This window comes from Pipistrellus kuhlii, unplaced genomic scaffold (assembly GCF_014108245.1).
Source record: "Pipistrellus kuhlii isolate mPipKuh1 unplaced genomic scaffold, mPipKuh1.p scaffold_m20_p_80, whole genome shotgun sequence".
In the NCBI taxonomy this organism is placed as follows: Eukaryota; Metazoa; Chordata; class Mammalia; order Chiroptera; family Vespertilionidae; genus Pipistrellus; species Pipistrellus kuhlii.
Window position 1 is genome coordinate 791,664 of NW_023425585.1, and position 19,383 is coordinate 811,046.

At 66.9% G+C, this 19,383-nt stretch overlaps 3 protein-coding genes across 4 annotated transcripts in view; 1 reads left to right on the top strand and 2 right to left on the bottom strand.

Moving 5' to 3' along the window:
• Positions 1–1,460: 1,460 nt before the first annotated feature.
• Positions 1,461–5,286, bottom strand: CUNH1orf226 (chromosome unknown C1orf226 homolog). The gene is made up of 3 exons (XM_036425437.2): positions 5,164–5,286; positions 2,904–3,198; positions 1,461–2,687 (listed from the first exon to the last, which is right to left on the bottom strand). Exons 2-3 carry the CDS (start codon positions 3,185–3,187, stop codon positions 2,237–2,239), a joined length of 735 nt encoding a protein of 244 aa, XP_036281330.1. The 5' UTR covers positions 3,188–3,198; positions 5,164–5,286; the 3' UTR covers positions 1,461–2,236.
• Positions 5,287–5,553: 267 nt separating this feature from the next.
• On the top strand, positions 5,554–8,829 carry SPATA46 (spermatogenesis associated 46). Its single transcript, XM_036425439.2, has 3 exons — positions 5,554–6,880; positions 7,276–7,384; positions 7,714–8,829. Exons 1-3 carry the CDS (start codon positions 6,673–6,675, stop codon positions 8,231–8,233), a joined length of 837 nt encoding a protein of 278 aa, XP_036281332.1. The 5' UTR covers positions 5,554–6,672; the 3' UTR covers positions 8,234–8,829.
• A 3,200-nt stretch (positions 8,830–12,029) lies between these two features.
• LOC118712031 (nitric oxide synthase 1 adaptor protein) overlaps positions 12,030–19,383 on the bottom strand; it is a 91,052-nt gene continuing 83,698 nt past the window's right edge. The window contains exons 7-10 of one of the 2 annotated variants that reach the window (XM_036425435.2): positions 18,715–18,881; positions 17,732–17,899; positions 13,439–13,604; positions 12,030–12,560 (exon numbers count right to left, since the gene is read on the bottom strand). In XM_036425435.2, coding sequence (XP_036281328.1) covers positions 12,199–12,560; positions 13,439–13,604; positions 17,732–17,899; positions 18,715–18,881 — 863 coding nt within the window. In that variant the 3' untranslated portion in view covers positions 12,030–12,198. The remainder of the gene's footprint in view (positions 12,561–13,438; positions 13,605–17,731; positions 17,900–18,714; positions 18,882–19,383) is intronic. The other variant, XM_036425436.2, reaches the window with a different exon arrangement.

Below are 19,383 nucleotides of genomic sequence, written 5' to 3' on the forward strand. Positions count from 1 at the left end.
GCCCCTCTTCTTTTGCTCCCCCCCTTTCTCCTGTAGAGGAGGCAAAAGGCCTGGTCAGTTCTCACCTGGGGTCACTCAGGCCAGCTCTGCTCTGTGCCCGGCTTGTTGGGTGAGGGTACACCAGGTGAGCTCTGGGTCCCACTGACGGGCTGATGATGACAGAGCGTCCTGGCAGCTCTGCCTTCCCTGCAGAGTCTGCCTGGCTCACAGAGCCCCCTGGGTGGGCGGGGCAGGGAGTCAGGGAGATGCAGAGCAGAGCTGCACGCGCCGGCCACAATGCTGGCATCCAACAGCGAGTGCTGGCGAGGCGCGGGCAGCCAGTGCCCTCGGCACTGCTGGCAGGAAACTGTGCGGAGTTTCCTCAAAAATTAAGACTAGAGCTATCGCCCTGGCCGGTATGCTCGGGAGTGAGAGCATTAGCCTGTGCACCAAAGGGTCTTGGGTTCAATTCCTGGTCAAGGGCATGTACCTGGGCTGTAGGTTTGATCTCCAACCACGGTCAGGAGTGTGTGCAAGAGGCAGCCGATCAGTGTGTCTCTCACATCGATGTTTCTCTCTCTCTCTCTCTTCCCCTCTTCCCTTCCACTCCATCTAAAATCAATGAGAAAATATCCTTAGGTGAGGATTAACAAAACAACAAGAAGAAAAAGAATAGAGCTACCACATGATCCAGCAAGCCCACTTCTGGGTGTTTGCTCAAAAAATAAAAATAAAAACATTTATTCATAAAGATATGTGCACCCCCGTGGTCATTGCAGCATTCTTTACAGTGGCCAAGACATGGAGACCCTGAGTGTCCCTAGATGGAGGACTGACAGAGAAGGTGCGTGCCCCAGGGACCTGCCAGCCATGAGAAAGGGGAGGCTACGTTTGTGACGGCATGGATGGAGCTCGAGAATGTCACGCTAAGTGAGGTCAGATGGAAAAGGACGAAAACCAAGCGACCTCACTCACTCTCATGTAGGCAGTGACTCAGGCACTGTGACGGGGAGGTCACCCGAGGGAGAGGAGGGAGAGGAGGGAGGGGAGAACCAGAGGGTGAAGGGTCAAGTACACGGTGGTGGAGACTAGACTGTGGGTAGGAGCACATGGGTGTCACTTTATGACCTCGTTCCTGAACTTGTCATTCACCAATGTCACCCAATACGTTCAATTTAAAGAGAGTCACTGGCCGGCTAGGGAGACCGGCCGCCACTCCCCTCCCCGCCTCCTGCCTCCTGCCTCCCCCGGGTCTTACTGCACGTCATGCGGACACCCTGAAACAGGACAGGGAGAGGGACACGTACTCAGCGGCCAGTTAGGGGACCACCTCTCTGGGCCCAGGCTGGCAGTCTCACTGCCACCACCTGTAGCTTCGGTCCCCTTGTGCCGTTCAGCCGCACGGACCCCCCGCTTCTGGTGACACCTCAGATTCAGAAAACCAACTGCTCCCCGCACACCAGAGGAAAGACCAAACCAGCAAAACCAACAGATCATTTTATTATCATCGTCCTCTACTAGAAAAATCACTAAAAATCTCTCTGTATAAAAGCCTATGATCTGACAACTGGATGACCAGGCAGTGGCTGTGATGTGCACTGACCACCAGGGGGCAGATGCTCAACACAGGAGCTGTCCCTTGGTGGTCAGTGCACTCCCACAGCCAACCTCCTGTGGCCTCTCCCCCCCGCCAGCCGCCCCAATCTGGACTGGGCAAGACAGCCCCTATCAGCCCCGATCACCGGCCAGGCTGAGGGACCCCACCCATGCACGAATTCATGTGCCGGGCCTCTAGTATAAATATAAAATCTCTAAAAATTCCTGGACAGCTCTGCAATCTTCCTCCTCTGAGATGAGACTTCCTCCTCTGAGACAGGACCAGGAGCGACCTGCAGAGCTGTGGTCAGAGGCTGGGTCTCCACGTCTTCGCGCATCATCAAGCCAAAACCATAGTCCTGACCCAGCCCGACTGCTGACCCAGCCCCCTTTCTGAGGCAGGAGAGTGGGACATGGGGGTCAGGTGTGTGTGGCACAGTCAGAGACACACCCCCAGTCCCTCCCCAGGGGCCAGTGGCTGTGTCCACCAGCTCAGCCAGCAGCAGAGGCCGGCAGGAATGAGGTGAGGGCCAGCCGGCTCCGCCCTTTTCCTAGGATGTGGGGCCAGCCCTGCACCTGCCTGGGGCTCTGCTGGGGATGTGGGGACAGCGGGTGGGGGGACGTGGAGCTGGGGTGAGGGTGGAGGAGACCACAGGGGGCTCTACTCAAAGGACAGCAGGTCAGGGTGCGGCCCCTCGCTGTCCAGGCTGCAGGTCCGCGCCCCGGAGCGGGGGCTGCTGTCCGGCGGCAGCTCAGCCGGGCGGCCAGGGCCAGGGCCAGGCTGGAGGCTGCTGCTTTCGGCGGGGCCGGGCGGGGAGGCCCTCCTGCAGGGGGCGCCCTTCAGCCGGGGCTCGCCTGAGCCCTCCGGGTGGATCAGGTCCGGCACCGACAGGGACGCCTCGCCGTTGGGCAGGGCGCCGTCCGCGGTGGCCTCCGGCGGCGGAGTCCCCGCGGGGCCAGGCTGCGCGGGGGGCGGGGAGCACTCCGGGCTGCTCAGCACGGGCTGGGCGGAGATCAGCATGTCCTGCGTGGTCTTCAGCGCCCGGGGCGTCCGCTTCCGGCTGGTGGGCGGCGGCGGGTCCAGCCGAGGGACGGCTTCTGGCAGGGCCGACCTGCAGGGGTGACAGTGACGCACCTGTCTGACGACACACACACCCCGGCTGTGAGATTGCCGCCGCCCGCCCCCCTGCAGCACCCGTTCCCGCCCTCCCTCCCATCGCAGCCTGGGGCTCAGTGCTCCAGAGCAGCGGCTTCCGCTGAGACATCTCGCTCAGAGGTCAGAGGACAGAGCGGTGCCTGAGGACCCCGGGGTGGAGGGAGGCACTCACCCGTCGTCCGCCCCGCCGGGCGCGCCGGCCAGCTGGGCCTCAGCCGTCCAGTTGACCTCCATGGCGCCCACGCCGCCCAGGCCCCAGGGCTCCCTCCTCCGCAGGAGGTCGTTCACCTTGGCCCCCATGGCTTTGCCCAGGTTCCGCAGGTGCTGGCTGCTGCCCCCCCAGAGGCCGGGCCCGCCCGGCTCCACGGACCCCAGGGGCTCCGACCGGGACACCTGGGGCCCAGAGAGGCTGGACGGCGGCTTGGGGGGGAGGGCCGCGCTCGGATTCTCAAACATGCTGTGGCCCGCTGGGAACAGACAGAGAAGGTGAGTGAGCGCGCGCGCCCAGGGCCTGTAAGGATGTAGGGACATCAGGACAGAGCCAGCAAGACCCCCAGCTCCCCGTGCGGGTCCTGGACGGGACGTGGGACCGGAAAGCCTGGTCTCCCCGCCCAGTGAGCGGTGCCGGCTGGAGCGGGGAAGGGCTAGCCCACCCCTTGAAGCCGCCGCCCAGACTCACGCTGTCCCCTCGCCAGGGCCACGCGCCCCTGGAAGTGAAGGAAACGGGACGAGCCATGGGGCGGCGCTCCTTCCTCCCGAGCGGGGTGAGCCGGTGCCTCGGGCCTGGCCAGCACGGCAGGCGGCAGGCGTGGGCGCTTCCCCAGGGAAGCCAGCTCTGACCCCGACCCCCTGCGTGGGACCTGGGACCGGGGGCCAGCCCCGCAGAGGCTCCCGAAGCGGGCGAGGATGTGCCCAGCTCCCTGCGTGCTCACGCCGCCCCGGAGCGGCGGGAAGGAGCCGGCTGCCCGAGGCGCCCGAGCATGACAGCCGAGGAGCCAGAATGAGGCTTTCTCGCTGGCTGCTTTGCCAGCCCCTACGCCTGCCTGGTGCTGTCCTCCCCAGGGCCCCTCGGCTAGCGCAGTCCACTCAGCATGCAGGGGCTGCCTCGTTCATCTCTGTCTCCACAGCGGGCCTGGTCTTGCACACAGTAGGTGCTCAATAACTATTTTGAGTTTAATTCCGAACCCATTTTGCAGATGGAGAAGTGTGGAGGCCAAGCGTGCAGCTCCAGGTCTGTAATGAGAGCGGCTGGAACTCCATGCCGTGCTGTCCACACGCCCGGGCATCCTCCCCCCGCACACCAGCTCACACTGAGGTGGCCCGACGGGGCTGTTCAGTCCGGGGAGAGGTCTGGCTGGCCCAGCTCCTGCCGGCAGCACCTCTGCGGCCCGCCTGCCCTCGCCAGGCCGTCCTCAGACGAGCTGAGTGGGGGCACCCTTTTCTCTGCTGGGTCCTGCAGGAGCACTCTGAGCGAGCACCCTCCTGACCGGCGACCTGGGAAGGTCTTTGGGCGGCAGGAGGCGCCTGTGGGAAGAGGCGTGGAGACTCCCTCCAGGATGGACTGCACCGCCTTGACCTCTGAAACGCCCCCTGACCCCTGTGCAGGAAAGCATGGGGACCTGTGGGGACTCAATGAGGGCGTCCCTGGGAGCGTGGGGTGGAGACTCCTGGCAGGAGCTCCCCGCTCAGCCCAACCGGCCTCCCCCGCGGACCTCCCTCCGAGGGCGGCTGGTGTTCTTTTGGCTAGTTTGCCTACCACGTCCCACATCCCGTCACCTTCCGTAACCACGGAATCTGCACACCAGGCTAGGCGTTAGCCTGTTTGTTTCCACCAAACGGGGAGGGTTTGGGCCACAAGTGTGGGAGGGCAAGCCCCCTGGCGCCCGGCCTGCCCTCCCACTGCTGACGTGCGTTGCCGAGCAACCAGCTAGAGAGAAGCACGCAGTGCTCCGCGGACCGCGGGGCTGTTGTTCCTTCAAAAACCCTCTCCCAGGAACATGAAGTAACCGTGGCCAGGCGCCCGCCCCCTGTGTCTCCCTCGCACAGGCCTGGCACACGCAGGCATTGAGCAGCTGGTGCCACCGAATGGGGTTTTCACTTGACACTTAAAGCTGCCGCACTACGGGCTGAGGCTCACGCAGAACCGTTCCCGACCTTTCTTCGCTCCCAAGACTGCTCCTCCCGGGGTGTCTGCGGGGTCCTGGGGGCCCGCCCAAGAAGCTGCCCTTCTCCCCAACGTGGGCTCTGCCTGGGGCTCCCCACCCACCCGTGAGGGGCAAGCAGACCCCCCTCCGGCTCACTGATGATCTCTGTCCCATCTCGCAGAGGCTGGTGGTTCAGAAAAGGGTGGCAAGGGGACCCGTGGCCCTCCCCGCACCCAACATGCACATTACGCCTGGAGACAGCGATTTGTAAGAAAGACGGTCTCTTACCTGTGCGACCGAGAAAGGCTCAGAAAGCAGGAGGGAGCAAACAAGAGAGAGACAGTTTATGTAGACGGACCACCTGACGTGCCCCCTCCGGCCTGAGCCGCCACGGGGCCACCCAAGGCAGAGTGAGGAGACAGAGACCCCGCAGCTGTCACAGAGCTTGGGGCCAGCTCCCACCAGCTCCTCCAAATGAAACCAAAGAGCCGCGGTTAACCCCCGGAGCAGCAGGGCCGGGCCGCCCACAGCTCCTCGCACCCGGGCCTGAGCGCCCAGCGGCGGCAGCGGTCAGCCGCCTCATCCTCTGGCCACGAGCATGTCACTCATTACTGGATGTCTCTTCCACTCCCAACTGCCAGACTCCAGACCCGGAGGGCTGTCTGTGCCAACGTCTGATGCAACATGGGGCGGGGAGCCAGGCAGGTGCTTGCCCAGCACACGAGGCTGAGGGTGGAGCGAGATGACAGGCCGGCTACCCCGCCTGGGAGCCACGGCCACAGCGCAGGCACCGGCTCCCACCGCACCGGCTCCCAGGCCCGGAGCCAGGGCCACAGTGTGGGCACCGGCTCCCATCGCACCGGCTCCCAGGCCCGGAGCTAGGGCCACGGTGCAGGCACCGGCTCCCACCGCACCAGCTCCCATCCCATCGGCTCCCAGGCCCGGTGAGTCTCACAGAGGTGCCGTCCTGCAGACGTTGGTGCCGCGCATGACCCAGACCGGATGGCAGCCGGGGCAGCCACAGAGGCCCGGGCGCGCCCACACTCTGCTGCTCCCCAAGTGGGCGAGCTTCCTTGGCACAAACGTGCCCTGAAGCGCGGTACGCACTGAGTGGCCACCCTTCATAGTTGTCTAGAACGGGGTGCCTCCAGCTGACCTACAAGCGGCCCTGCCCCCTTCCCCCCTCACAGCCCCCACAGGCCAGGCTGCCTGCCACAAGCAGCGTGGAGTAAGCCGCGCTTGCTAAAAGCAGGCGGACCGCCACTTAGCCCCTCCCTTCCCGAGACGAGGCAGGAGCATCAGCATACAAAGCGGCTCTGTGCGGCAGGGCTTCCAGCAGCCCGGGAAGGGCGCGCTGTGCACAGGGGAGGGCGGGACCGCAGAACAAGGGAGATGGCGCCGTTAGGAGGATCGGGGGACAGGGCCTATGCGTGTGCGTTGTACTAGTTTTACTTTCACAACTTTTTATAAGTTTGGAATTCTTTCCAAAGAACATGGGGAAAACATACCAAGACTGGGAAAAACCCAGACACTGAAACAGCAGACTCCCCTGGCGAGGCCGGGCCGAGGTGGAGCAGGTGTGGAGAAGAGCAGGGAGGACCTCAGAGGACAGAGGCCCCCAGAGCTGGGAACGAAGCGACATGGAACGAAGGAGCAGAGTGGCCGCAGACAGCCCCACGGGGGCCGGGCCCTGGCGCTGGGACCTCCATCCGGGCAGCTGCAGGAGCCACAGGTGGGGCGTCTCTGGGAAGGGCAGGCCTCCCGCCACAGGCCCTGAGCGTGAGCCGCTGCGGCGGAATGCTGGGGCTGCTTGTGAGGTCGCCCGTGCTCAGAATGCTCATCGCCCGGACAACCGGGAGCCTCCTGGGGCAGGCGTGTGAGCGTGCCGGCGACAGGCAGAGTATGGAGAGCTTCTCGCTCCTCAGCATCTCGGGGCCCCGGGTCCCCTCCTCGGCCCTGAGCCCCTTTCCTGACCTCATGTCCCCACGAGGCCCCGGCTTGCCAGGTGGGTCCTGCCGGGATGGCCACAGAAACGCAGGGTGGAGGGTGCTGCCGGCTCTGCTACGGGACCGCCCAGGGCAGGATCCCCACCCCGTGGCCCGGCTCCCGCACAGAGACGCCTGGCCGGACCGAGCAGGGCCCTGTCCTGGAGCTTGGATCCAAGCCCCAGCCACCAGCTGACGGACAGCGGGCCCCCTGCTCACTCTGCTGCGGGGAGATGGGTCCATAGAAGCCGCCTCCTGTCCTCAGGAGGGGCCAGGCCGCAGCCACAGGTCTGAGGAGGCCATGTTTACTGCACTTGGTGCCGGCGCCCGAGGGGGCCTGGAGGTCTGTCTCGGCGGGTCCAGGAGGAGGACATCCCCTCTCGCTCGGCTCTAAGAGCATCTCCTCTGTCCCCAGACATTGCCAAGACTGCGTTCCCCACGGACGCACCCAGCCCAGCGCAGGCCCCGCCGCCCCCGCACCCGAGCAGCGCTCTGCGGCAAGGGGTGGTGCTCTCGCCAGGTGAGCCCCCGGGGGTGGGCGCCAGGTGAGCCCCAGGACGGGTGTGAGAGAAGAAGGCCCGGGACTGCCTGGGACAGGCGGGGGCTGCCTTCCCCGTGCAGCCGCCTCTGTCTTCCCTCCCGGCCCGGCCTCTCCTCTCCCTCCCAGGGCTGCTGCTGGGCTGTGGCAGGGGCCGCGGTGTCCCACCTGGTGGTCTGTCCCGAGAGGAGCACCTGGGAGCTGCCGGGCGGTGATGGGCGCCTCCACCCACCGGTCACACTGCCTCCCAGCAGGAGACGGGCCCCGCCCGCCCGCTGCCCACGGCTCCGGCGGCGCCCAGGCTCCCAGGCTCAGACCGGCTCTTTCCTTTGCAGACTACATGCTGGGGGACCCCCAGAATGGGGAGCAGCCGAGGCGGAGCTGCACCATCTACCGGCCGTGGTTCTCCCCTTACAGCTACTTCGTGTGCGTGGACAAGGAGAGCCCCCGGGAGGCCCACGGCCTCCCCGAGCCGCCGCGGGACGAGGGCCGGGGCGACAGCTGCCTCCCCGAGGACGCGGCCGACAGCCTGCGCTCATCCTCCTCCTCCCCCGACACCCCCAGCCCCCGCGAGGCCAAGGCCCGGCCCGGGGACGCCGACCACATCAGCTCCCAGGACATCCTGAGGGCCTCGCGGGGGCTGCCGGCCCAGCAGAACGGCTTCAAGTGTGCGGCCTGCTGCCGCATGTACCCCACGCTGTGCTCCCTCAAGAGCCACCTCAAGTGCGGCTTCCGGGAGGGCTTCAGCTGCCACGTCTTCTACCGCAAGCTCAAGGCGCTGTGGGCCCGGCCCGCCGACCGGCTGCCTCTGGGCGGAGGCCCAGCCCGCAAGTAGCCGGTGGGAGCCCCGCTGCGCTCCGGGAGAGGCCAATAAACCCGTTAGCACAGCCCGCGCAGTCCGTCAGGCACCGCCGCTCCCGTCCAGTCCCACCCATTCCATCCCCTTTGGCTGCCAGTTGCCTAGCAACCCCATGCCCACACCGGACTCGCACCACCCAGGGCTTGGGGAGAGCCGCCAAGAGGGAGCTCCCAGGGAGGCACCCAGCCGTCCCGCGGGTGCCACCTCCGGGGTTTCGGCCTGAGGACAGGTGCTGCCCTGTCGCACTGTGTGGTCTCCCGGGGCCTGGGACGCGGAAGGTGTGCCCAGCAAGCCCCGCCCGGCCGCTCCGATCCTCTCTGCTCTGCAGGGCATCTCAGAATGAGGTCTCCCCACTCCTCACCCCGCACCTGCCACGCCCGTCACAGGCCACCCCGCCCTGAGCCCCTGACTTCCCCGCAGACCTGGGCCCCACCAGGTCCCCCCACTGGCCTCTGCCCTCCACGCGGATGAGGCTGCCACTAAAGCCTGGCTTCTCAGCTGCCCACTTGCCCAGCCGCTGTCCCTTCCTTCCTGCTGTCCCTTCCCTCCGCTGTCCCTTCCCGCTGTCCCTTCCTTCCTGCTGTCCCTTCCCGCTGTCCCTTCCCTCCGCTGTCCCTTCCCTCCACTGTCCCTCCCGCTGTCCCTTCCCTCCGCTGTCCCTCCCGCTGTCCCTTCCCTCTGCTGTCCCTTCCCTCTGCTGGCTCTTCCCTCTGTCCCTTCCCTCCGCTGTCCCTTCCCTCCGCTGTCCCTCCCGCTGTCCCTTCCCTCCGCTGTCCCTCCCGCTGTCCCTTCCCTCTGCTGTCCCTTCCCTCTGTCCCTTCCCTCTGCTGTCCCTTCCCGCTGTCCCTTCCCTCCGCTGTCCCTTCCCTCCGCTGTCCCTCCCGCTGTCCCTTCCCTCCGCTGTCCCTTCCCTCTGCTGTCCCTCCCGCTGTCCCTTCCCTCTGCTGTCCCTTCCCGCTGTCCCTTCCCTCCGCTGTCCCTCCCGCTGTCCCTTCCCTCCGCTGTCCCTTCCCTCTGCTGTCCCTCCCGCTGTCCCTTCCCTCTGCTGTCCCTTCCCTCTGTCCCTTCCCTCCGCTGTCCCTTCCCGCTGTCCCTTCCCTCTGCTGTCCCTTCCCTCTGCTGGCTCTTCCCGCTGTCCCTTCCCTCTGCTGTCCCTTCCCTCCGCTGTCCCTTCCCTCTGCTGTCCCTTCCCTCCGCTGTCCCTTCCCTCCGCTGTCCCTTCCCTCTGCTGTCCCTTCCCACTGTCCCTTCCCTCTGCTGTCCCTTCCCACTGTCCCTTCCCTCTGCTGTCCCTTCCCGCTCTCCCTTCCCTCCGCTGTCCCTTCCCGCTGTCCCTTCCCTCTGCTGTCCCTTCCCTCTGCTGGCTCTTCCCGCTGTCCCTTCCCTCTGCTGTCCCTTCCCTCTGCTGTCCCTTCCCTCCGCTGTCCCTTCCCGCTGTCCCTTCCCTCCGCTGTCCCTTCCCGCTGTCCCTTCCCGCTGTCCCTTCCCGCTGTCCCTTCCCGCTGTCCCTTCCCGCTGTCCATTCCCTCTTTTTGTCCCTTCCCGCTGTCCATTCCCTCTGTTGTCCCTTCCCGCTGTCCCTTCCCGCTGTCCCTTCCCTCCGCTGTCCCTTCCCGCTGTCCCTTCCCGCTGTCCCTTCCCTCCGCTGTCCCTTCCCGCTATCCCTTCCCGCTGTCCCTTCCTTCTGCTGTCATTCCCGCTGGCCCTTCCCGCTATCGCTTCCCGCTGTCCCTTCCCGCTGTCCCTTCCCTCTGTCCCTTCCCGCTATCCCTTCCCGCTGTCCCTTCCTTCTGCTGTCATTCCCGCTGGCCCTTCCCGCTGTCCCCTCCCGCTGTCCCTTCCCTCTGTCCCTTCCCTCTGCTGTCCTTCCCGCTGGCCCTTCCTGCTGTCCCTTCCTGCTGTCCCCTCCCGCTGTCCCTTACCTCCGCTGTCCCTTCCCTCCCGCCCTCCACAGTCCTTGCTGGGCAGCTGGCGTGGCCCTGGAGCAGACTCTCTAAGATGCACCCACTCAGAATCCACTGACCCACACGAGACAACTAGTCAGGGAGCTGCTGGGCTGCTGTCGCCTGGTGGTCTCAGTGTTACCTCCAACGGCTGACATCCAGCTTTCCCCAGCACTCACCCTGGCTGCTGCCCACTACCACCTCCACCGGCCAACACCCTCCTGCGCTGACAGACAGCCCGACAGGGACACGGTCCCCTGGGGAAGCAAAGCGTTCTGGGTGAGCATGCAGGCCGGTCCGTGTCCACATAACCGTGTCACGTGAACTCCCCTCGAACCTCAGCCGGGGGAGTGTCCCGGCCAGGGCAGGGCGGGGACAGAGCAAGAGGACGACAGGAGAGCGGTGAGAGTAAGAAGGTTTATTAGTGGAGCCGCAGGCGAGCGGCGGCCCCGGAGTAAGTGCACTTACAGGAAGAAACGTCTGGAGCGCAGGCCCAGCCACCCACATGGCCGTGGAGGGGACACAGAAGGGGAGCCAGGCGGAGTGGAAGAGACCCGCGCACAGGAGCAGCGGAGAGAAGCAGGCGCCAAGGGCTGTGTGGGGCCCTGCGGGGAGGTGCTGTCTGTCCGTCCGCACTGCAGGCCTCGTGGGCTGGACCCCAAGGCCGGTGCCCGTGTCCACTCGTCCTCCACGCGCGGCCGAGCAGGATGGAGGGCAGGCCGGGCTTAGAGGGGAGGCAGGGCGGGAGGACAGACCGGCCCTCCATCGCCCAAGTCCCACTCCGCCCGGTGCGGCCGCCTGCAGACGGCGGGGCGGCGGCCTCGGGTCCCAGGGCACTCGGAGGGCAGGGGTGGGTGTCCGGCAGGACCAGGGAGCCGAGCCCCCAATGCTGTGCCCTCCATGGCTCCGCAGGGTCCTCTCACAGACTGTTCCTCCTCACCCATCACGTCCAACGGCGACCTGGGCACCCGCCGGCCTCAGAGCCAGGCCTGCCCCACGCTCAGCTCTGGGCGGAAGAGGGCCGCGCCCGGAGCCCCGTGCCCACGTCCTCCCTCCGGTGCCAGGTCGCACACCCTGCTCCCTCCGCCCTGAGGTCCGCCCCACCTCCAGTGTGAACTGCGAACTGGAAGAGGAAGCAAATACAGGCCACCCTCTCGACCAATGCACACGCTGGACATCTGTCCGCTCCTGTCTGTCACGCACACGCCGACGCACCCCTTCCCTCCCACACGCACACGCACACGCACACGCACACACACCCCGCCGACTGTGCGCCACAGGCCGACGGCATCTTGCCGGATGGTCCAACCGCCTTGGATGCCCGTGAACCCTCTGCCCTGACCGGCCCTCGGGCAGCACAGGAGCCTGTCCCCCGCCCCCCCCCGGCCGCCAGCAGTCTCCGTGGGCCGGGCCCCAGTGGCTCAGGTGGGAGGACTGCCGGCGGCTCGAGGCCCGGCCCACGGAGACGAGGCAGGGGTCTTGGCAAGCGGCAGTGATTCCGGACCTTGGACATAGCAGGTCAGCTACCAGCCTGTGGTGGGCATTTTGCAGTAAGAACCGACCACCACTGTCCAGCGGAGGGACCAGCGGAGGGTGGGAGAGGGCTCAGAGGACAGGACCACCTCTGCCTCCGGCGGGCGGCTCACTCACAGGGCGTGGGCAGAGGGTGAGGTGGCAGCAGAGGCCACACCGTCTCCTGGGAAACAGCGTCCGGGAGCAGGCCCCCTCTCCCGCCTGGCACGCCCCTGCTCAGCACCCCACCTGCAGGCCACCCGCCCCCGGGGCGCGAGGCAGCGGCCTCCCTCCCACCGACCAGACCACGGAGGCCTCAGACACGGGAGGAGCCTGCGGGCCGGGACCGTCCCAAAGCCAAAGCCGCCACTTTGCAGCCGCCCTGGCGGGCAGCCATCCCCTCGGGGGCTCCCATGGCTTCCACTTCACCCTCTGGAGCAAAACCCGGTGCCCTGCAACAGCACCGGCTGCAGCCGGACCGCCGTCCTACACGGCGGCCGTGTCCTCCAGGCTGTCGCCCGGCTCCGGGCGCGGCCGCACGTGCAGCAGGCGCGGCGGCTCCTCCTCGCTCTCGTCCGTGGTGGACTCGTACTCGGAGGCGATGCCCGACTCCCGGAAGCGCAGCAGCTCCAGGCCACCCAGCGGCGGGCCCCGCGCCCCCGGCAGCCGGAAGCACTCCAGCTTCACCAAGCAGTCGCGCCTACCTAAGGGGCTGCCTGCAGGCAGAGCCGGGCAGGCGCCCAGGGGTGGCGAAGGCAGGTCCTCTGGAGTGGGGGTCGTGGGGTCGCAGAGCACGGGCAGGGCTCCCGGGCGGAAGGTGATCTCCAGCAGGCTGTCCTGGGAGCCCACTGCGGACAGAGGGCGAGGGTCAGGCACGCCCCCAGCCCGTCCGCCCACAGCCACCGCCAGGCTGCAGGGGAGGAGCCCTGGGGGTCGGTGCGGGGAAGGGGGGCCTGGGATCAGACTAACCACCTTGCAGGGGGGCGCTCAAGGGACAAAAATAAAAACCCAGAGGCTCCAGCCAGGGCTCTGGGCTGCACAAGCAGAGCCAGCCTGCAACCTGCAGCCCGCCGCAGGCAGGCCTGGGAGGCGTGTTTTCAGGAAGCCACGGGTGTCTGGGGGACTGTGGGGTCACAGGAAAAGCACTAGTTTTGCAATTAGACCGGGTTTGACCTGGCTCCACATCTCTCGTCCCCAACCTGCCGAGCCACCGCCTCGTCTCTGAGCTGGACACATGGAGCGGTCAGCCCCAGGGGCCAAGGGCGGCGAGGGGCTGCGACTCCCGGTCTGGCCCGGAGACCGCTGGGCACGGAGGCCGGTGCCAGGCACAGCTCCGCCCAGCGGCGCCTCCGCCTCTCTCGGTGCTCGGGAGGGAAAGCCAGGGAGACCAGCGAGCCATGCCAGCCAGCCTGTCCCCGGAGTGTGTGTGTGTTGGCGGTGTGTGTGTGTGTCGGGGGGGGGGCTGGGTGGAGGGGGGAGGGGCCTGGGTGGAGAGCTGAGGGCCCAGGGAGGCAGGGAACATGCTGGTGATGGTGATGGTGACGGGCAGCCTGGGCACTGGGCCAGAGCAGCCAGGACCCGTCAGGCCCTGCGCGTGCTGGTCCCCCATGTGGACCTTGGGTTTCTGCTGGAATGCCAAGCAGGTCAGCACCGCCAAGAGCTTTTGGGAAAGAGCTTGTGGTGGCCCAGCCCAGGCAGCGAGGGCCGGCAGACGGGCCTGACTTACTGGTGGTCTGTCCTGACAGCTTCAGCTCCAGCTCCTGCACCTGCCTGACCAGCAGGGACACGTGCTGCAGGGCGTCCCTGTTCTGCAGCAGGAGCTGGTGCACGCGGGCCTGCGCCTCCAGCCTCGCCGCCGCCTCCGCCGCCAGCTGGTCCTTCAGCAAGTGAACCTGAAGTGGAAGCAGAGAAGAGGGTGGAGAAGAGAGGAGCTGAGAGGACACGACCTCCACATTCAACCCAAGATGAAGCAGCACCTGGGCTTGTAATCCGGATGTTTCCAAGAACCTACACGCTGACCGCCAGCTCACAGCAGTCACACCCAACACACCGAGAAACTGCAGCCCCTGTGGCCCTTTCGAAGCTGTGAGGTGCCCCAACCACGTCTGTCTTCACGCCTGTGGGTCAGCCCCGTCCCTGACCGTCCACCCCTTTTTCTGTCTGTGGCCCCAGGACGGGCCCGCTGCCTGCGTGTCCCGGCGGCTCTTAGAGAACTCAGGGGGACACACGGAGCAAACCCCGGGGAAATGGAGCCCCAGGCAGGAGGACGCTCACACAGGTGGCCTGTGCCTGGGACATGAAGGGTCGCTGCGGGGGGGGGGGGGGGGGGCGGGTCTCGTGGATGTGGCAGCCGTGGGCCGGGTGCAGAGAAAGACCTTCATGAGGGGCAGGAGCGCGAGGGCAGTGGGAAAGGGTCCGGGGAGCTGGTGGGAAGGCTCTGCATTTCTGAAGAGCAGTTTGAGCCAGAAAAACCTATGTTTCTCCAAGAGTAAAGATGGCAGCCCCCTACCCCCTTTCCCCCACCCCCGCCATCCAATCTGAACGAGGGCCAGCAGCCACAGCCTGTCCCCAGGGCAGCACGCAGAACCCCTCTGAGGCGTGGCCGCCTCGCTCTTGCAGATTTCAGCCGTGCCCTTGCGGTGGACCTTGCTTCTAAGTGGAGCCACTAAGGTGATCAGCAGGCTCCCACGGGGCCTCCCTGTGCCAGGAGGGGCCGGGGGAAGCAGGGAGCCTGGGCCTCCGAAGTAAATCTGCCGTCCCCAAGGCCTCAGCTGACTCCCATGACTGTGAACCGTGGTCAGGGTAGACAATTGTAAGGCTTTATCTCCCTTGCAAATGGAGGCACAGAGGTAAGTCCCCAAACCTGCTGGTCCCGAGGAACAGGACAGGGGGCTGTGGGAGGGACAGGAGGACTCTACCTGCAAGTGGCTGACTGTGGCTGAGAGGGGCCTGCTGAGCAGACAGAGTCTAGGCTCTTCAGGAAAAAACGGAAGCATGAGACGCAACTTTCCGTGCACAAAGCACAGAATTCTGCCCACTGAGCCTGCCCCGGGGCTCCTGCATCTGAACCTTCAGCATGGAGAACCGGCCAGCAGCGGCCTCTGGCTCCCGCAGGCGAAGCCTCTCCCCCTGCAGCTCAGTCTCCATCTCCGTCTCCCAGCCCAGAGGCTGCCTGGGGGCTCCGCCGGCCCATGGCCCACCCCCCGGTGGAAGCGGCCAGTGGCCGGTGCCCGGTGCCCGGTGCCCGGGCTCGGAAAAATGCAGCTTCTTCTGCAGGTGGCCGCGCTCCGGCGGGCACAGTACACAGGGTGAAGTGAGCACCACGGCTCTGCGAACGCGGGGACACCCAGGGGTCCCCAGCCCCGGGGCCTGAACACGCAGCTGCCTGTTGGGAATCGGTGGGAGCCGCTCTGCTAGCACCCGGGACAGGCTCAGCGCTGCCATGGCCCGCACTCTGACCCCGGCAGGCCGGCAGGCCTTAAAGCACTGCAGAGGTGCGCTCGGTCCCCACACCCGCCCTGCACTTGCCTCAGCCCTTTCCCTTTGGAAGGCTGAGCCTGGCACAGCGAGCGTGTTTCCTGGCCAGGCCGCGGCCTCCAGCGGCCATGGCTCCCGCACAGAGCACTGGGCAGGCCCCTGATGCGGCTCCCGGAACGCTCCCACCCTCAGCCCACCCAGCGCCAGACCACTGCCCACTTGCCTGGACTCCAGCTCCTCCGGCAGAAGTGGGGGCAGGGCCAGGCTGGAGTTGGGGAGACAGGCCTGGGAATGGCTGTTGGCCCCCACCCCAGACAAACAGGCAGAGGCCGGCGAATCAGCATGCAAGGGGGCAGGCAGGGCGCAAGGAGGGAGCAGCCACGCACGACGCTGACTAGAGGCCGGTGCAGAGGGCTCAGCACCTCGGCTCTAACCACCACAGCGCAGGCCTCCGCGAGCCTGGGACCACACTTCGCTCCACCAAGCGCAGGGCGGGTCTCAGGCAGCAACACGGAGTAGGATAGCCTTCTCCTCAGAGCTCACCAGGAGCCGGCCTCCAGGAAGGCAGCGGCTGACCCCCTGCAGCCAGGCGCCAGGCCCAGAGCACTGGGAGCAGGTGGGCCCAGCCCATGGCCATGCAGGTGCCCCCCTGCCCCCCGCCCCCCGTCACAGCCTTGCCTGACTGGTACATCGAAAAGCAGGGGCTGGGGCAGCCAGGCGAGCCGCATGCTGGGTGGGGAAGGTGGGCAGAGGGGCTTGTGTCCACGAGGGACACAGGTCTGACCTGGAGGGGTGACAGGGCGCGCCACCTGTGCCCAGGGCCTCCCAGCCAGGCAGCCTTCTGACCCAGCTCGGGGCCAATTCAGGGAGTGGCCGAGGCTGAGTCTGAGACCAAGTTGTGACCATTGGGAGGAGGCCACCGCGGTGACAAGAGCGCAGCTGGGCTTGCCCTGAGGGCGAGGAGGTGGGGGGTAAATAACAAGGGCCCCGGGGTTGGGGGCACATGTTTGTGGGAAAGTGTCTTTATCACAGGCTCTCAGGGTCTCCTGGAGGCCCGACGCACCATCTGAAGTGGGCGGCCACGCACAGCCTCTGGGCCGCGGGGCCGCGAGTCTCAGACAAGACCCCGGCGGGGGCAGCAGTGTTGGCCAGGCAGGCTGCCGTGCAGACCCGGCGCAGTGGGTCCACCTGCTTGAAGGCGCGGGGGGTGCCAGGAGGCCGTCTATGAACCCACGTGCCTTACGCACAGCCGGGCCTGCCGAGCCCGGAGGCTGCAGCCGCGGGCGGTGCCCCGGACACTGCACTCTGCTGTCGATGGCACGTGAAATGGCTCCTGGTCGGTCTCAGCAGGCTGCGGGTCAGGCACATCTGACGACACGCACGGGACGTGCCCAGGCCCAGTCTTGGTAAATGACCACCACTCGGCAGCGATGTGCTGAGTGACTCGTGTTCCCGGAGCTCCTGGAGGGTGAGTGGCGGGCGGCCGGCGCCCAGGCTCTGCTGACGGCACTCCCAGCAAAGGCTTCTGTCGCCGGCAGCACTCTGTGTTCCCGGATGCACGCGTGGCCCTGTCTGCGCACCCAACACCCCGAGCCTGGGCAGCAGCCTCTTCCTTCCTGTGGGCGTTTCAGGCAGCACCATGTGGGAGCCGTGCCCACGGATGCCCGTCTCAAAGCCTGGCTGCCCCAGGCGCCAGGGCCTGGGCCTCAGGCTGGTCAGGGTGGCTGTCACAGATCCATCTGCTCAGGCTCGAGCTGAGGCCAGCCCGGCACCACCCTCAGCGCACAGCGAGCCCACCTCCCTGCCCAGGACCGCCCTCCGCCTCTGCCCTCCGGACAGCAGGACTCCACCTCGGGATCAGTCAGCCTTAAAGGGATGGATGGTCTCGTCCTGCTGCTCCCGCCGCCCAGGGCCACGTGGATGCAGGAGCCCTCCCTCAGTAGAGGAAGGGGGAAGCGGCAGTGGGCACTCGCTGCCCTCCTCTGCAAGCCTCCGGGCCCCACCAATCCTGCTCGCAGGCCGCAGCCAGCTTCTCTCGCTGCGACTGATGACACTACAGCTGAGCTCCCGCCAGCCTGACCTCCAGGCCCGGCAGGTGCCAGACCCAGTGAGACACCAGGGCGCTGACGGAGGCATGGGGGCCGCGTGGACAAGCGCCGGGCGCAAGGAGAGGTCTCCGCCAAGGTGTTTAGCACAAATTCACACTAAGCTCCTGGAAGGGGCCTCAGGGTCACGGCCTGGCCCAGAGCCACCTCCCACCCCCGCAGGGAGCAAGGCAGAGCAGAGGGGCCGGAGCACCCACCTCCCCGGTCACCTCAACTCACGCCCCCACCCCCTATCCAGCCAGCGGCCAAACCCAGCTCAGCGGGACACGCAGAAACCACTGGCCCCACGCCCTCCCACCTCCCGCCCCCAGCCCAAAGCATGGGTCTGGCCGAGCGACCCACAGGCTCTGGCTTTACACCTGCCCCGGGCCCTCGCGGGGGGGCGCATCCAGCCCGTGCGAGCGGAGCCGGGCAGTGGGGAGGAGGCTGAGCAGGACCTGGGCCACGGCCACTTGCGTCTGCTGCTGCTGCTGCTGGAGGAGCTGGTGCAGGAGCTGCAGCTGGTGCTGCGAGGACAGCGGCGTGTCCGCGCCCGGGGCCTGTGCACGGGGCGGGGGCAGCGGCATCCGGGGCGAGGCTGTGGGCACAGGCTCCTGGGGCGGCACCTGCGGGACAGAGGAGACTGTGTGTGACCCTGGGCAGCGCTTCCCGGACCCTCACTCTGTGCTGTGTGGGGCACCTGCAGGTCCCACCTATCACCAAGGCTCAGGAGAGGGGCCAGGCGGAGCGGACGGCCGGGCAGCTGGTGTGGCGCTGGCGGGGCTGCTGGCGGGAAGTCCCGCTCGGACACTCAGCACCCACCGGCTACGCAGTGCAACCCAGAGGATGACACGTCCCCTGACACGTCCCCTCACCTGCCCCGCCTCTGACTGTGCCACATGCTGGGTTCCTTCAGCTTCCGGACATGGGGCTATTTCTACAGCTCCCACCCCCAGCGTGGGACGGAAGGACGGACAGACAGACGGAGGCAGCGCCCCTTTCCTCTGCTGCGTCCTTGAGCTCGCCCCCAGGAAGCCCCGTGGCCAAGGCGACAGCCCCTGCTCGGAGCGAAAGGGACGAAGGGGTCACCGATGCAGCCAAAGGCCGGGAGGTCCTCCCTGTCCGTGGAAAGCACTTCCTGTCCCTTCCCGCTGGCCCCGGCAGGTGGCTACTTCCACTAAGACAGCCCTGAGGCAGATGTCGCTGCAGGAGAGGCTGTCCCCGACCCCGGCTGCTGGCCCTCAGGCAGGAGAGGGGCACTCGCGGGGCGAAGGGCGCCGGGAGGTCAGCAGATTACGGGGCACAGGCTCTGCCTGGCGAACTGGCCGACACCCCAGGCGCTGAGGCGGGCCGCGCACCCACTGGCTGGCTGAGTCCTGGCGGACTTGGCTTGTCAGGAGCCGGGGCCCGTGGCCTTGCCGTGCGCGGCGCCTCTGCCTACCCTGGAGTCTGTGTGGGGGGCGCCGTCCTTCCTCACTGCGTCCAGGTCGGTCACCCCGCGGCTGAAGTCAAGGGCGTCGCTGCCTGGGACGGGGACCTCCACGGCGTCAATGTCGGTCTCCTCTGCAGTGGCCGGGGAGGCCCTCTCGGCTCCAGGGAGCTGGCGGCCTGCCGGGCAACAGAGAGGCGGGAAGGGATGGGACACCAAGAGTGCATGCCCCTGCACGGCAGTGCTGGGTCACGCCGGGAAACACCGCTGCCCCGCTCCTCACCTGTTCCAGCAAGTCTATCCGCTCCCACCCCAGCAAGACAGAGTCTACTTCTAAAGTCTAGAAGCTAAGATGGCATTTCCTCTGTCTCTGCTGACGGCGTGGGGACCCTAGCAGAGGGGTGAGTCCTCTCCGCCTCATTCCAGCCCAGGAGGCATCAGCGAGGTGGGCCTCCCAGCTTCGCTGGGGCTGTCAGGCCCAGATGATGGAGGGGCTGTGTGACTGCAGAGTGGGACAAGGAGGCTCGAGGCCCCAGAGCCTGCTCTGACCTTGCCCCAGGGCAGAGGCCCGAAGGGCAGGAGGGACAGTGAGGCAGGCTGCGTTCAGTCACCCATCAGCCCGGACGCGGGAAGCAGCCTGGATGGCTCTGACAGAGCCTACGGCACAAACGAGGAAGCCAC

Coding starts and splice junctions, on each gene's coding strand:
- SPATA46 (XM_036425439.2), top strand. CDS start 6,673: ATGCTGGGGCTGCTTGTGAGGTCGCCCGTGCTCAGAATGCTCATCGCC. Junction 6,881..7,275: donor ACGAGGCCCCGGCTTGCCAG/GTGGGTCCTGCC, acceptor CTCTGTCCCCAG/ACATTGCCAAGACTGCGTTC. Junction 7,385..7,713: donor GTGGTGCTCTCGCCAGGTGA/GCCCCCGGGGGT, acceptor TCCCAGGCTCAG/ACCGGCTCTTTCCTTTGCAG.
- CUNH1orf226 (XM_036425437.2), bottom strand. CDS start 3,187: ATGTTTGAGAATCCGAGCGCGGCCCTCCCCCCCAAGCCGCCGTCCAGC. Junction 2,688..2,903: donor CCCGGCGGGGCGGACGACGG/GTGAGTGCCTCC, acceptor TCACCCCTGCAG/GTCGGCCCTGCCAGAAGCCG.